Genomic DNA, 16,110 nt, shown 5'->3' with positions numbered 1-16,110 from the left:
GTCACGGAAATGTAAAGCACGCTCGTTTTGATTTAAAATAAATTTTAATAAATATGTAATTATGCAGCTATACCAGGATTAACAGAACAAGATAAAGAATTGTTAGTTCTTATCCACTTCCACTAGCCAGCCGTTTTGTGAATGCCTCTAGTAAAGTTGTTGCTTTACTCTGTAAACAAGAATCTCTAAGAAATCTCTCTTGCACAGTCCCATGCATGGACATGCATGAAAGCATTTTACTAAGCATAATTCAAATGAAGACAGCTCGAACAGGCATGCAATGGAGGCTCAGAATATTTTACATATTATCATTTAAATTATTTTTGAAACAATATTTCATATTTTTTCGTTACTTTCTAAAAATCTTCGTTGGAGTCACGAGGTGGAAGAATATCAAAGACAGTTGCACGTGGTAAAGGTTCAAGTATAACATTCATAGTTTTTGTGAATAATTCATATTTTCCGATACTTCTTTATCATTCAGATAAATTAGTAAAATTTTAGATTTGTTCCCCAGGAAGCATATTGATACGAGCGCATTCAAAATTATCTACGCAAGCGTTTTGTCTGCCCTTTCGAAGATGTAACTTCTGTCTTCAGTTGTTCCAAAGCGGCCTCGTATTTGTCCATTAAACACTCAAGATCATGATCTTTTACAGAGTGCTTACCTATTTTACCTTTCTTCAGTGACTTTAACATTTTCTTGAAATGGAATACCTCATTATCGTGTAAAAGTGTTATCGCAGTTCCTACAAACAGAAAAAGGCGATTTGTATGTAGAATAAATTAAAGGTTATATATTCCGAATAGATTAATTGTGTAAATAAAAAATTTTGACAAATACACAACTAATTTTAAACCCTATATTTCGAATCAAATCGGAATCATCTTCGGGAGATAAGATTTTACAATATATCTAGATTTTAGTTGCTGAAATTATCAGCTGGAAACGGTTTTCGTATCTAGAACCATGGGAACAAACTGAACGTGCTCCAGGCTCTCACGACGCGAAACAGCGACCGACGCTAAGTAACGGGTATTTACGCCCTACAGGAAAAGTAGCAATATTTATGTATACCGCCCTACCAGGAAAAATTGAGCGAAGATTTCTTAGAGATCTTACAGCAAACATGATCCTGTACTTGGCACAGGATACATATATTACTGCGCCCATACTCACGCTTCCTGAATGCATGTGGGCGAATGAGGAAACATTATTTGCATAAATGAACATGATAGTTTCGCACTGAAAAAGTAATATAAAGAAGAGAGAATACAACGACATTTTTTATTAGAGTCATGCATCTCCGAGCCCCCAAAGCGATTCATTGGGTACCGCTATTGTTCTGTATTATGAATGAAAAGATTCGGTAATTTTTTTAAATCCAGAAATCCAATCCACTTCAGTTCCCTAATCCACTGCAAGTATTTCGTTTTTTTTCGCTCATATGCAGTAGAAAAGGACAATTTTCCTCAGATTATTGAGGCAATTCTTGTTTATAGCCCATCAAACACGTAAAATTGTAATAGTTTTAGTTCAGTTCACAGGTAACTAAATCAAAGTAACTTCATGTTTTCATCATTAATATTTCACTTCTTATCACGATTATAAAATTCAAGCTAACTATGGTAGTTTTAGACTTCCGCAATTCCTTTAACTTAAGATAATTTGCCGAACTACATGATAATCGATTCCTGTATTATCAAAAGAAGAAGCTCTTGTACAGAACAACCTTCGAGAAGTTGATATACATGCAGTATAACTCTGCGAACCCTTCCAACCAACGATGAACGATCCTCGTTCCGCGAATCTAGCTAGTGAATTAGGAGTATAAAGACGACAGGTAATTGTGCTTTTGCATACTTTTGCTGGTTTATATATAAATTAGTTACCCAACCAGCAAACAAGAACACTGAATCTTAAGCACAATGATGCTCCTCTCCGAGTGTCTTTTAAAAAGCCACTATATAGGACATTAGTAATGTACTAGTATGCATTTTCATCTACATTGATGCCTCAAGCGCCTGATTGTGCTGTATCTGTAGCTCTCTTTCTCTTCTATTCATATGCTAGACACCTGAACACGTTTATTAACTACGTACAATGCAGTAAAACTATAGCTTACCAGTTTTCCCGGCCCGAGCTGTTCGGCCAACACGATGAACGTAGGTCTTAGATGATACAGGAGGATCATAACTGACAACGTACTTTACGGCAGGGACATCCAGACCACGCGCCATGGCATCGGAACAAATGATGATTTGCGTTTGTCCACATTTGAAGTCATTCAGTATGGTCTGCCTTCGCGCTGCCGTCAGGTTGGAGGAAAATTCTTGCACTCCAATTTCTCCAAAATGTTTGATCAAAAGGTAAAGCCTTAAAACACAGCGTATGGTATAATATAAACACATTGTAAATTGGTAAACTTTTAAATTTTGACACTTAAGAAGGAGTTTCTTGAGAGACGTTTTAGGAACAGGTGCTGTGGAGGTGAAGTCTTTCTGGCGGGAAATTCCCGATTTTTTTTTTCAAGACTTATTACTACTGTATTTGAACATGAAATAGTTTCAAAAACATATATCATTATTCTCTGTGGTTAAATGATACGGCATCGTGGGTCGCATAATATAGTGTTGTGTGTGTTCTCTCAAATAGTTTACATAGACGCTCCCCCCCCCCAACCTCATGAAAACCAATCAGCAGGGCAAGCATAGCCTGTTCACAATGGATAGCCTCTTCACAAAACTTGAATACAAACACAAATATAATACGAAAATAAAATACAACTTATAATCTGGCACTTGCCTATGTGTCGATTCAATCGACGAAGTGAAACAAAGAACACCGTCCAATTGTTGCTCAGTCAGCAGATGTAACAAAACCAGAGGCTTCCCGCCGCGGTTGCAAATGTACATTGACTCTTCTAAAGTGAACGGTGTTCTCAAATGCGTATCGAACGCTTTATCTTCATCGTTATTAATCTCTGCAAAAAATTAGTTAGAGAAATGAGAAGTGCAAGCGTGACCTAACAACTACAGCTAGTGTGTAAAATAACTGATGCTGAGATACTGTAAACACATTCAGGTTTCGAAGCATAAACTATGGCAGAACCAAAAATGACAGTCCGGAAATCACATACCGTGCTCAAGCGCGAAATAACATTTAGCTACAAATTTTACATACAGATGTGAACGAGTGAATCAGTTATGGATGTTCAAATAGGAGCTCGATCAATAAACACATCAGAGCATTCGTAACTAATTACTCGTTTACATCTATCAAAAGAAGAAAATCGCAAGTGTAAACAAGCCTATAGATTCGTTTGGGTAGCCTTACCCATTTTAGTAATGTGGAATTACGTACTGTCAAGGGAAGAAAATCGCCAAACGGGCAAAGTGTAAACAGGCCTTATGTAAAGTACGTTTCTCACCCTCGGTTCCAACATCGCTACTTTCAGACTTCGCCACAGTGAAAAACCTGGGCATGTAAAGTCGAAGAAGAGCAAGTTTCTCAGGGTTCTGTGTAAGCGTGGCCGAGAACAACAATTTCTGAAGCGGTCGCTGAATCCGTTCAGTCTTCAATGGCGTTAATATACCCGAAGATGACCTGCAGAGTAATAATTGACTGATATGTAAGAGAGAGAAAACATGTTCAGTACACAGCCATAAGGACATCCTTTTGTTTCATGTTTGCGCAAACTTCAACGCGGTATAAAGAACAATGAAATGGTAAAATAATAAACAGACAATACTATGACAACATTTTCCGTGCAATTTCAGACTGTTGATTTTTAACTTTTTACAGTGCGACGGGGTTTTTGCGATGAGTGGAAAAAACCTTTAGGTATCATATCTTATGCAATTTAACCTATCATATAGCTCGCAAAATACCCTGCGGCGTGAATACAGATTATCATGTCGAACCTTAGTCCTTGCGTATTTCCAGTCGAGTAAACAGAACCATAGACTTTGTCAAGCCAGCCAAAGTATGGTTCGGCCAAGAGTCTGTCAGCTTCATCAATGATAAAGAATCTTAGAAATCGCAAAGAGAAGCCATCTGTATTGGAAATATGCTCAACCAGTCTTCCAGGAGTGGCCACCAGTATGTTCACATTACTTGAGTAACCAAGACAACTAAAATAAATAAAGTGGTTAAACATGCAGTAGGTGCAGAATCTACTGCTAAAAAGACGACTATGAAACCATGACATTATATTCTATATTTTCAAGAATGTCCTAAAGTAATATCATTATGTTATACCACATTTGATGCTGCTAAGTATCGGTATCACTGAAATCAATTTTTGATATTATTCACATCCTTTTCTATCCATATACAAGGATGGCAGAAGCTCCTTAAGTGGGGGGGGGGGGTTATATTCATATATTCACATTCAGCATAATTGGTTTCTTTTGAAATTGGTTGTTTTTACAGTCTGCTAATATGAATATATGAATACCCCCCCCCCACCTAATAATCTTCCCACGTCCTTGATATATGAGATAAATATTTAAATTAAGTCGCAATCTTAACCTACCTATTTGAACCAAGTAGCTCTTTCTCTTTTTGTAAACTTTTAAGACCATTAGCAAGACCGACACTGAGTCCAGTGCTCTGAGCATACATGTTAAAAACATTCCAAACTTGAGTTCCCAAATCCTTGGTAGGAACAATCACTAAAGCCTCAAGTCTTTGCAGGACATTTTTTCTGAGTAGTTCAATAACTGGCAACACATATGTTAATGTTTTGCCACTTCCTGTTGGGGCACACACACAAATATCCTGTGGCATAAAACCGCCCCTTCCATAAGGACTGTCCCTCTCCCAAGATGATAGAACTGCAGGAATTACTGATACTTGAACTGGGAAAAAATGTTCAACACCTTGTTTATGAAGTTTCTGAATTAATGCTGAATGAAGCCCATTAATATCTGTTACTGGCTGGAGATTTTTATTCACATCACAGGAAAAAAAAGAAGGATTAGCAAGCCATTTAGGTAAGGCTCTCCGCACAGTTTTTGGTGATTTCTTTTTGCTTTCTCCGCCGATGACTGTCATTTCAATTTGAGGCTCTTTACTTTCACTTAGTACATGTGTCTTCTCTGTTTCAGTCTTATCACTGAGATCCTCTTTGTCAGTGTTTTTTGAGTGATCAAGATCTTTTCCATCATGAAAATATTTGTCTGTATTCGAACAGTTGTTGCCAGCTGACTCAACATCTGGGAAAGTTTCCTCTTCTGAACATAAAAAACTTATTAATACAAATTAGTTATGAGTCCTATTCACAAAAGATATTCCATAAACAATCAGCAGAGAGCACTAACTTACTTAGCATGGGTTGACTTATGTATATACTTGTCACACCTCTCTAAATTTTGATATAGCGCTGCACTTGCAATTGATGCATTTATATATAGCTGCACTTGCAACCCTATTAGTGCAAATATTTCATTTGCTCACCATAGGTTTCCTTATCTGGATGAAATTCTAGTACCCTAAGGTCAAAATACTAACTTATTGTAGCATTATTGTGATATTCATAGACTTTGTGAAATTGCTTTTTAGGCTCTTGATAGTTTTTGACACTTTTGTATATCAAGAGTTATTCAGATGGGTGTTTGTTACAATGTAAAGTGTGTGTATTTTCAACTCCACGATTATACATGAGTAACATGACTAACCCTTTTCAAACGCATCACAGTGATCACACGTTCTATTATTATTATCCTTTTCAATAAACTGTTCTTTGCTTTTAGGGAGTTTAGTACAAGCGTTACGTTCTAATTTTCTGTTTTTAGCCACTTTTGGCGAGGCGTCGTCTATTAGTGAACCAGTTTTCTTCGTACATTCATCCTCTCGTTTATACAAATTTGACTTTTCTCTTGAACGTTTTCTTCCACGTGCTTGTTCAATCAGTTGTGCAAGATGTTGAGATTCTTGATCAGTGTTTTCTTCTGTTGAAAATGAATCCCCTTCATAACGCTCTATCGTAAACAACTCCATTTCAACTTATGTTAAAAAAATTATACATCTGATCCATTACATGATGAAAAAAGTTACAAATTTTGCCATATTGGATTTATCCGCGCATCGATGCTTAGCAGCCTGGAGACAAAATTAATTTACATAAGGTAGCTCCCTGGGGCCGGTTGTTCAAAGGTGGGTTAACGCTAACCCAGGGTTAAGTTTAACCTGCTGTTTTAGTTTGTGTATTTCTGCATGTCTGTTTATTTCAAAACTTCAGTGAAGTAAACTCCTACGGACCGAGACAAAATCTCTGAAAAAATAATTCCAAATTTACCGACAAGCTGTCAGGAATTTACTTTGAATTTTTGGTTAGCCTAGGGTTACGCTAACCCAGCTTTGAACAACCGGTTCCTGGTGGCTCCTTGATGTAAACCCTGCGCGATTCCTTTGCGGGCTCGGGAAACGAGATTGACCTCAGTGGAGCTCAGTGGAATAAATAGAGATTACTTCATGGTTGGCGAGTACGTACGATTTTTATGCACTAGTTGTGAACAATCAATCCTTCAGAACGAGTTCATAACAGTTCATATCAATACTGAGTGATAACGAATGGTTTGATGAAAAAGGTAGTACCAATTAGCCTTTTTCACGATGACGTTTTTGGGGTACCTCCAATTTTATTAAATGAGTTTAAAAAAGTATGAATGAAAGCAATTTACTAGCTGTATAACCTGTATAATAGCTGTACTTGAATAATTTCGGGACAAAATTTTGCCGCAGTTGCAATAGAGATGCACAGGGACGCCGGAACAGGGGGGGGGAGCAGACACCTTGCTTTTTAGCACCAGGGCAAGAGGGCAATGATGCTGTTTTTATTGTAAATTATTGACTTAGTAGTCTTATAATTAAGGGCAAGTTGTGCAACCAACGAGTTTCAATCCATGTAACGCAATCGTTTGGTGAAAAACTCCCAGATACCGAAATTATTTGAAACGAAGTTCAACAAATGCAAACGTCGTTTCAATCGTTTGCAAACTTTCTCTCGTATGCGCTGCTATAGAAGTGCCCTTTCACGAAAAACTGCTCTCCCCTTTGCCCTCGCGTCGGCCGCCATCCCTGGAGAGGCACGTGATTAATGTTGCATTTCGTGAGCATTCACTTAGACCACAGGTTACTACAATTAAATGGAATAAGCAGAATCATTTCACAGATCACACAAGCGAGTAGCGACTAGCGACACCGAATAGCCCAGTTGCAACTTGCAATATGTCGGATAAGGAAGAGCGTATGCTTGTAATGCCCAAGGATGCAAAACCAGCCGAGGTTCGACAATTATACGACGATTTTGCTGCAACATATGATGAGGTTTGGTGCACATATTTTTATTTTGTGATTTTGATTGAAATTGATATAATCTCACATATCTGACAGACATATCTCATAGGACTATAATATGCATATATATGATATATTAACCCAACAGGCCAACATCGCTAGATTCGCTACGACTCAGTACAAGATTGACTATCACAATCACGTATAACATAAACTGCAATAGACAGCGCATTAAATGTTGTGAACTTCTCTTAGGAGTTGTTATTATCAAGGTAAATATTGTCAATTTGCAATTGCGCATTGATCGTTGTAAAGAAAGTAAGAATAACAAGACGCCTGTTCTGGCGCATCTGGCGCATGTTCTGGCGTTAACTCCGGCATGCCGCGCACGTGCCAGTCTTCAATATAAAGCTTCTGAACATATACAATACAGTTCATACTCATTTAGATGCCTTGCGAACCTAGATGTTGTTCGATCGCGAAATTCAGAAACACATCGTACTTTAAAAAGTATAGAAGTTGAATTGTTCAAAAATGTAAATAAACCGCATGATACGTTCACTTTGTCTTACACTTTGCCTTTGGAATTCGCGCTTATATAGTTATATCAAATCTTCAGTCTTGTGCAAACTGAGACGTGTCAACGCGCCCATACACGACCACATCTTGTTAAACGGCGAAATAGCAGCGATATCATTAAAATAGGACCATCTACATGTATTAAGTATACTCTTACCCCAATTCAATCTAAACTTAATCGAGCAGCATCTAAACTAAAAGAACGGTTTATTTGTTCCTCTTGGAGGAATTGCCGTATCATGCGAGCGAAATCAAATCGCGCATCGGAAAATTAGCCAAAGCTGTGCACCACAACTTGGGAGACAAAACTGTGACGTAGATAAATACGGTCATATACAATTTTCAAATACTAGGATATTTCGCCAGGGCCTCCGAGAGGTGAGGGGGCAGGGGGGCATTTTGCCCCGGGCCCCAAACCTGAAGGGGCCCCTGACTTAAGAAGAACCTAAAATTATTTTTTGGTATTTTTCGCATTCTAATTTCAAAGATACATTGATATCGTTTGTAAAAAAGTTTGTGTGTAAAACTTTTCAACGCTTTAAAGTACTTTATGCATCGCAGATATTTAAAACCATGACGTCACAGGGTCCCAAAAAAAAATTTTACGCCGTTTTCCGGCGGACTCGACCATGGTCGAAGACGCCGTTTTCGGGTACCCTCAACCATGATCGAATACGCCGTTTTCGGGTTGACTCGACCATGGTCGAATACGCCGTTTTCCGGTACACTCGACCATGGTTAGATACGCCGTTTTCCGGTACACTCGACCATGGTCGCCGATACGCCGTTTTCGGGTAGACTCGACCATGGTCGAATACACCATTTTCCGGCGGACTCGACCATATATAGTCGAATACGCCCTTTTCCGGTACACTCGACCATGGTCGAATACGCCCTTTTCCGGTACACTCGACCATGGTCGAATACGCCGTTTTAGGGTAGACTCGACCATGATCGAATACGCTGTTTTCGGGTTGACTCGACCATGGTCGAATACGCCGTTTTCCGGTACACTCGACCATGGTTGAATACGCCCTTTTCCGGTACACTCGACCATGGTCGAATGCGCCGTTTTCCGGTACACTCGACCATGGTTGAGTACGCCCTTTTCCGGTACACTCGACCATGGTCGAATACGCCGTTTTAGGGTAGACTCGACCATGATCGAATACGCTGTTTTCGGGTTGACTCGACCATGGTCGAATACGCCGTTTTCCGGTACACTCGACCATGGTTGAGTACGCCCTTTTCCGGTACACTCGACCATGGTCGAATGCGCCGTTTTCGGGTAGACTCGACCATGGTCGAATACGCCGTTTTCCGGTACACTCGACCATGGTTGAGTACGCCCTTTTCCGGTACACTCGACCATGGTCGAATGCGCCGTTTTCGGGTAGACTCGACCATGGTCGAATACGGCCATGACGTGTTCAAACCTGACGTCATAGGGCCCCAGAAAAAATTATACCCCGGGCCCCACAATTTCTCTCGGCGGCCCTGCATTTCGCGCCAAAACAAGCTTGCGACGACGAAAAATAATAAAAAAAGATAATAAAAAAAATAAAACCAAAAACAAACAAAACCCAGGCAACGTCCGTCGCTGACGCCGGAGTACATAATACGAGTGACTCGATTCGTACATGCTTATTTTATGATTACAATCATTGCCACAAAAATTTAGCGTTCATCAGTTTAGTTTACTTTTGGTTATGTCACAGGTACCGTTGAATTACGCTTACATATACTGAAACATGATAGCAAATTTTGTTCACCAGGAAATTCTTCCTGAGTCAACGTACCCCGCGTTACTTAGCGTCGTTGATACGTTCATGGAGGTCCTTGGCAACAGTGATAAAAACATACGAATTATTGACCTGGGAGCTGGTACTGGTCTTGCTGCCGTCGAGCTGAAGAAACATGGCTTCGCCAATATCGATGGCCTAGATTTGTGTGAAGAAATGCTGAAGAAAGCTAAAGAAAAAGACGCTTATCGTAAATATATCTGTGAAGCTGTGACAGAGAAACGACTGGACATACCTACAGGAGCGTATGATGTTGCTTTAAGTGTTGGAGCTGTGACCTCTGGTTATATTAAAGCGAGTGCCTTTGATGAAATTCTGCGTTTGACAAAGCCAGGTTAGTTTACATAGCAATTATCACCGCGGACAGTACTTTTCAGCTAAACGTGTATCACTTATAAATTGCTATGGGGTGAGCAGATTGTTCCTAGATTTTTTTAATGCGGGAGTGTGTATGGCGGTCTGTCTCTATATGGGGGCCTGTTTCCAGTTACACTAGCAAAGTTTCTGTGCGCGGTGATGTCATGTGTTTGAACAGAAGTGTTGACGTTTACATTGTCACAGGTCAAAGCACAGTAAAATGTATCATGTTGCATTCAGTTATTGTATAGAGATCAGCTGAAAAGACGGGCGCATGGGGGTGTTTGGGGTGGCTAACTTTGTCAAAACCACCCCAAGCACCCCCGCGTGCTCGCCTTTTTTCAACTGACCTCTATACAAAACTAAATGCAACGTTATATATTTTACCATTAAAGCGCCTGGGTACGAGATTGTTCAAAGCCCTTCAAAGTCTTCGCTCAAAGGCTTTGAAAGGTGTTTACATTTCACACACTTTGTTTAAAGCATACTGTGCGCACAAAAACTTTGCTAGTGACTGTGTGAACCGGCCTTTACAATGTTCACTATTCATTTGTATTAATATAATTTTAGGAGGGTTCATTATCTTCACTATACGAAAGGGCCCTATGGACGACGATAAATATGGGTTTTCGGCGAAATTTCAGCAGTTTATTAAGGAAGGGAAGTGGCAGGAAGTAAAAAAATATCTCACGGATTACGTGAGATATGACCATTTAGATTTGAACCAATGCTACGTAGCAATATACAAAGTATTGAAGAATGAATAAATAAAATGTACTGAATGGGAATGGTAAATTGACGCATTTGAAGACTATAGATTCTGGGCTAGCGCAGTCAATAACAATTCTCGACCGTCTAACGCGCGCGTACACTTCTCGGTATTCCTTTTTTCAGTTTGGCTTGCCATAATTTTCCTCACGAAAATTCTAATTGACTTGATTACATTACGTCATAATAAGACCCCTAATTAACTTTCATTTCTCGCGTTAAAGAGGAAAGTTACAAACTATTTGTGGATAGAAAAGCGATTACTAAAGTTGAAAAAATATTTGTTATCATGGGTCACCTTAAGAACATTTGTGTTGGAACCATTGCGCTTGTTGGTTCAGCATTTTTGGGGTATTACTTATACAAGAATTACTTTAAATCGAAAGAGGTAAGGATTCACCTAATCAATTGTCAAAGCAAATTATTTCTCTGTTAAACATGAAATAACAGAACATTCTTCTCCTAAAAGAACACTGATGACGCAGAGTGTTCAACAAACACTGAGTCAAATTCGCCCCAGGCAGAGGATGTGAACGAGTCACTTGTCCGAATTTCTGCTGGAAAGAAAGTCAACGGCAACGAAGCTGGAGCCAGCAATACCAGTTCGAGGCAATCTGGATCAAGGGCGAACGGCAAAAAAATATCGAAAAAATCTAAAACAGGCTATATGGGACTCCGCAAAGGATTCTTGCTCAAATAAATTAGGTAATTAAATAGCATTAGCGCATGTTCAAGTGTAAAAAGGCTGGTGACCTAACAACACTGGTTTCTTTACAGATTACAGAGTAAACAGCAGAAATTGCAACGACGCCTGGACCAAGAAAACCTGACTTTGTCGATAATTATGATCGATTAATCGATGTACAGATCGCACGATACAAGTCGCAGATCGATGGACACAGCGGCTTTGGCTCGAAAATAACATTACGGAAATTAGTGGATCCTTAGCGCCCCTCGTCGGCATTGAAAACACCATGTGATGCGTTCAAAATGTACCACGTGGTTGAAACTTTTCGGTCAAGAAGTGGGCTCAGAACGCTCGCTTGCTGCTCTATATATTCATTGGTGTTTTGCAGTACTAGATATAAAATCCAAAAGCCTACAAGTCCATATCCAATGGGGAAGGCCAAGGACAAGTGCATGACAATTCTCAAGACATATTGCCAAGCACTATGATCATGATGGAGATCATGCAATCTCAGTTGTGTCAAGCTGCTGTAGAAGCACGAAGTGAAAGCAGAGAACTTCTTCCTAGCAGCAGCAATGAAATGCGACAAGTGGCAAGCCCATCAATCAAATCAATAAATACGAACCAAGGCCCTGAACTGATTAAATATCCTGACGATATACTACCATAGAAAATGCAATTATACACCTTGAAACATTATGCTGATTGTGAAATGGTTGGTAAAATTGATCGCCTCAAGAGTGTAAAATGCAAGAAAAAGAAGATGAAATATTTGAAAGGATAAACGAGCTTTGGGAACTTGTTGGGCATAAATTGGCACTGCCAAATGCTGATTTGTTTTTGCATTCAATCAGAAAGATGATTTAATGGTGTAGAATTTTTATAAGAGAATATAGAATGGATTATGCGAAAGAAAGACAGGGTTAGAAAATCAGGAGCAACAGCAACGCAGAGTATCTGTAATCTTTAATGAGCTAGCTAATGTTGATTAATCCACGCGTTTTATAGTAGTCACAGTACTAAACAAAATACGGAAAAATATGTAAAGTGAAGAAAATAAATAAGTGATATGTTGTTTTAAAGGATGCTTTAAAAACATGTAGACTGTTGAGGTAAAGCATATGAATAACAATTAAACAAGAGTGCAACTTACATGCAAAAGGAATCGAAAACAAAAGCCCAAGCCATTTCTAATGACTAATATATATTATATATATATACACCATACATATGCAAAAACGTTGGCCGCAGATAGATAGATAGATAGATACTCGAAGTCTAATTAGAATTGCATATGATTACATTTGCATGGGATTTCAATCATATTACACAACATACGCAATTCTAATTAGATTTCGAGTATCTATCTATCTATCTATCTGCGGCCAACGTTTTTGCAAATGGGTGTATATATATATATATATATATATATATATATATATATATATATATATATATATATATATATATATATATATTTATATATATATATATATAGGAAATATGCTGCAGGAATGTGAATCGTTGTGTTTTGTTCAACGTGGACGTGTTTGGCAGAAAAACAAAAAAATTTTAGAAACATTTCACGTTTTCCAAATAAAATTTATGATGCGTAAACATTGTTCTCGTTTATACCTGTTTCTCACGTCATCCTTGACGCAAATGAAATTCTTCGCGCTGGAAAACTATCATAATTCACGCATGCAAACAGACGAACGTCGCCAAAAAACTTTAATAGTAATGCCGCTACAGAAATTTATGAGAGCTCTCCTTGCTCTATATGATATCTCCTAGCGGCGGCCCGTTTGGTGACTTGCCCAGAAAGTTCTAATGCTATTTCTTTGTCCTCTTCAGGCGCGTCTTTCGACGCAATGATACAATTCAATAAATGCACCAACATACCAGCGCTTTCAATTACATTTGGAAATGGCAATTTCTACAATAGAAATTATAGAATTAAAAGAAAAGCCGGATGGACAATGGAACTTACTCGTCTCGATGTTTGCCAGTATTAGTATGCAAAGCCCCAACGGTTGCGTGACGTGTCATGTTTCTATCTTTCTTAAACGAATATATAGACAACTTGCATGCTAGCTAATTTTTAATCTTAGCCAAAGAACACCTTTCACATTTTGAAAGGGCCCCGTCATGCAGCATGAAAAACATGTGATGTGTTCAAATGTACCACGTGATTGAAAATTTTTGGTCAGGAGTAGGCGTATTCTATTTTGCTTTTCCATAATTTTTTTCGTACCATCCGTTTTGACAGACGCCCGTAGGTCGGATCTTAAAAAGGTTGATAAATTTTTGGCAGTTACTCACAACATTTGGTAGTTTTTGACTGAGGAGTTGATCGAAGACGTTCCAAATTGTGTAATGAATAACATATCAATTGTAAAGTATATTTAGCAAAACTAGAAATAAATACATTTAAGAACAAGGCTCTTGCTTACCGATAACAAGTTTACGACTCCAGTTTCTTCTCTACCGTGTTCAAAGTGTTCACCTTCTCCAAAGACGTTTGTTTCAAAATGTTCGTTATTTTTTTTGCAATTGAGAGTAAATGCCTGACAAAAGAACTGCAGAACAAGCCAAGGCAATTTGATAAATCTCCTTAAACATGTTCTTTATCACAACATTTTCTGGAGTTTTCAAGTTTATTGTTTCTTTTTCGAGATCCTCATTTTTACTTCAACCAAAATCCACTTTAGGCATAGTAACAACACTCCCAGCCTCCCACAGTATAATATAAACAAATTGTAACGCTTACCGAGACCTTTTCGGCTCGGCTGATAACGCTTACCGAGACCTTGATAACTCTGCATATCACAAAACCTCATCCATGCAATAATTGTTTAATACTTTACATGATGAGAAAAGTTACAAATTTAGGCATATTGGATTTATCCGCGTATCGATGCTTAGCAGCCTGGACTCCGGACACAAAAGAAAGCTTAATTTCAGTGGGGTACGTCACTGGGTACGGGCAGGTACGGGTAGCGCCATCTTGTTTTGGAATTTTTGCAGATGTCAGCATTTTTACCCGTATCTATACCTGTTTCTCCGCTGTAAACCATGGTCTACACGTAAGGCAATATACGGGTAAATGTTGGAGAGTTTTGACAGTTTTAAGAGGAAAATGGAGAATATCTATCGTATATCTAACAACCTTTCGTTGGCTGTGTACAATTATAGTACATTAAAAGCGTACTAAATTCAGTACAAGTAGGTTTTAATAAACAGATTATTACTATATTAATGCTGCTGTTTCGAAAAAAAAAGGAAGTATTTAGCTGCTACGTCGTGTATAAACGACAAAATAATAGCTAAAACGTTGTATCTATTTTGCTTAATTAGTTAATTACTACCTTTCCCCTATACCTTTATCACCTCTTACCCGTTACATACATTTTCTTAAATTATAAAATGTTCCCGTAACACAGTCTACGGGTACGGATACATTACCCGGACTATATCAGACCAAACCCAAGACGAAAAGAGCTTAGAGACAGAGATCATTTCGCTATTCAACCGTGTACTGCTGCAACGCCACGGAACGAGCAAGCTTTATCAACGCCACAATCGCAAAATACAAATGGTCAAGCAAATGGTCATAGATTGCCGAAGTTAACCCTACCAGTATTTGAACGGGAACGCGCTAAAATGGCAGACCTTTTGGGACCGCTCCTACAAAGTCGCTATACAAGAAAACTACAGCCTAAGCGACATTAAAAAAATTTCATATCTGAAAGCTCAAGTGTCAGGCGAAGCAGCGCAATCAATCGAAGGTTTACCACTCACAAAGCCAAATTACGTGAAATGTAGTTGAAATTTTGGAAAGGAGATTTGGTCAACCCCACAAAATAACCAACGCGCACATGCAAGCCTTGTTAGATGCTGCCCCGCCGGGACTGCCAGTTAATAAATCATGAAATATTATTAAGGCTAAAATTAGTAATAATGATTATTTGTTATACTTTGGTTATACGAAGGGGAAGGAAACTATAAAATAGCAATTATTCTATGGCCTAAACCGTGAACTTAATCCATGCAGCCCAATGATTTCACTGGATTAATACAATAATCTATTTTCTCTCGGCTACCCTTCTAAAATAAATTGGATATATGTCCTGAAAATTTCGAAAGAGGTAACTTTTACATCACAGCCAGAGGGCCCTCACATTGCCATGAGCAGAACCGATGAGGACTTCCACTTTAATTATTTATGTTAGTCAACTAGCAGGACAGGATCAACCTTTCGCAGGCTTGTGACATTTTTTCAGTGCGGGACCCCTTGGTGGGACAAATTCGGAATTCCCTGCGATCAGAAAGAATTACAAAACTACCAATTACAATGATTGGTTAATTTTGGTTTATATAAATAAACATTACAGAATAGAAAACAATAGTATTATAATATAATAAGTATTACCTATATACTAGTACTCCTAGTTTTGTCTTTTACTAGTTATTGATTACATTTTTTATTCGTTTCCTTTGTCCTGTTTTTTTTGCAGTTAATTGATGCATGGAATTCGCACGCGTTATTTTTCAGTCAATGGGGATCCACTTACTCGGTGGCGTGCTGGCAGGGGGCCAGGGGGCGAGGGGTT

General features: G+C 38.6%; 2 protein-coding genes across 4 annotated transcripts; one reads left to right on the top strand and one right to left on the bottom strand.

Moving 5' to 3' along the window:
- Positions 1–68: 68 nt before the first annotated feature.
- Positions 69–6,081, bottom strand: LOC114529751 (ATP-dependent RNA helicase DDX51-like). Its single transcript, XM_028551436.1, has 7 exons — positions 5,683–6,081; positions 4,539–5,238; positions 3,925–4,134; positions 3,432–3,607; positions 2,807–2,984; positions 2,127–2,377; positions 69–749 (listed from the first exon to the last, which is right to left on the bottom strand). The coding sequence occupies exons 1-7, from the start codon at positions 6,002–6,004 to the stop codon at positions 547–549; spliced, it is 2,040 nt and encodes a 679-aa protein (XP_028407237.1). The 5' UTR covers positions 6,005–6,081; the 3' UTR covers positions 69–546.
- Positions 6,082–7,111: 1,030 nt separating this feature from the next.
- LOC114525479 lies at positions 7,112–16,109 on the top strand. 3 transcript variants are annotated; one of them, XR_003687196.1, is made up of 5 exons: positions 7,112–7,333; positions 9,658–10,018; positions 10,612–11,197; positions 11,279–11,514; positions 11,587–12,705. XR_003687196.1 is itself a non-coding variant. In XM_028546856.1 (3 exons), the coding sequence occupies exons 1-3, from the start codon at positions 7,235–7,237 to the stop codon at positions 13,510–13,512; spliced, it is 621 nt and encodes a 206-aa protein (XP_028402657.1). In that variant the 5' UTR covers positions 7,112–7,234; the 3' UTR covers positions 13,513–16,109. The 3 variants fall into 3 exon arrangements, 1 of the variants encoding a protein (XP_028402657.1); XR_003687195.1 differs by having other exon boundaries at positions 10,612–11,514; XM_028546856.1 differs by lacking the exons at positions 10,612–11,197; positions 11,279–11,514; positions 11,587–12,705 and adding an exon at positions 13,352–16,109.
- Position 16,110: the final 1 nt, after the last annotated feature.

This window comes from Dendronephthya gigantea, unplaced genomic scaffold (genome assembly GCF_004324835.1).
Source record: "Dendronephthya gigantea isolate DGI-Jeju-01 unplaced genomic scaffold, DenGig_1.0 000001F, whole genome shotgun sequence".
NCBI lineage: Eukaryota > Metazoa > Cnidaria > Anthozoa > Malacalcyonacea > Nephtheidae > Dendronephthya > Dendronephthya gigantea.
Note: the sequence above shows the minus strand (reverse complement) of the source record. Positions and strands in the feature narration are given on the sequence as shown.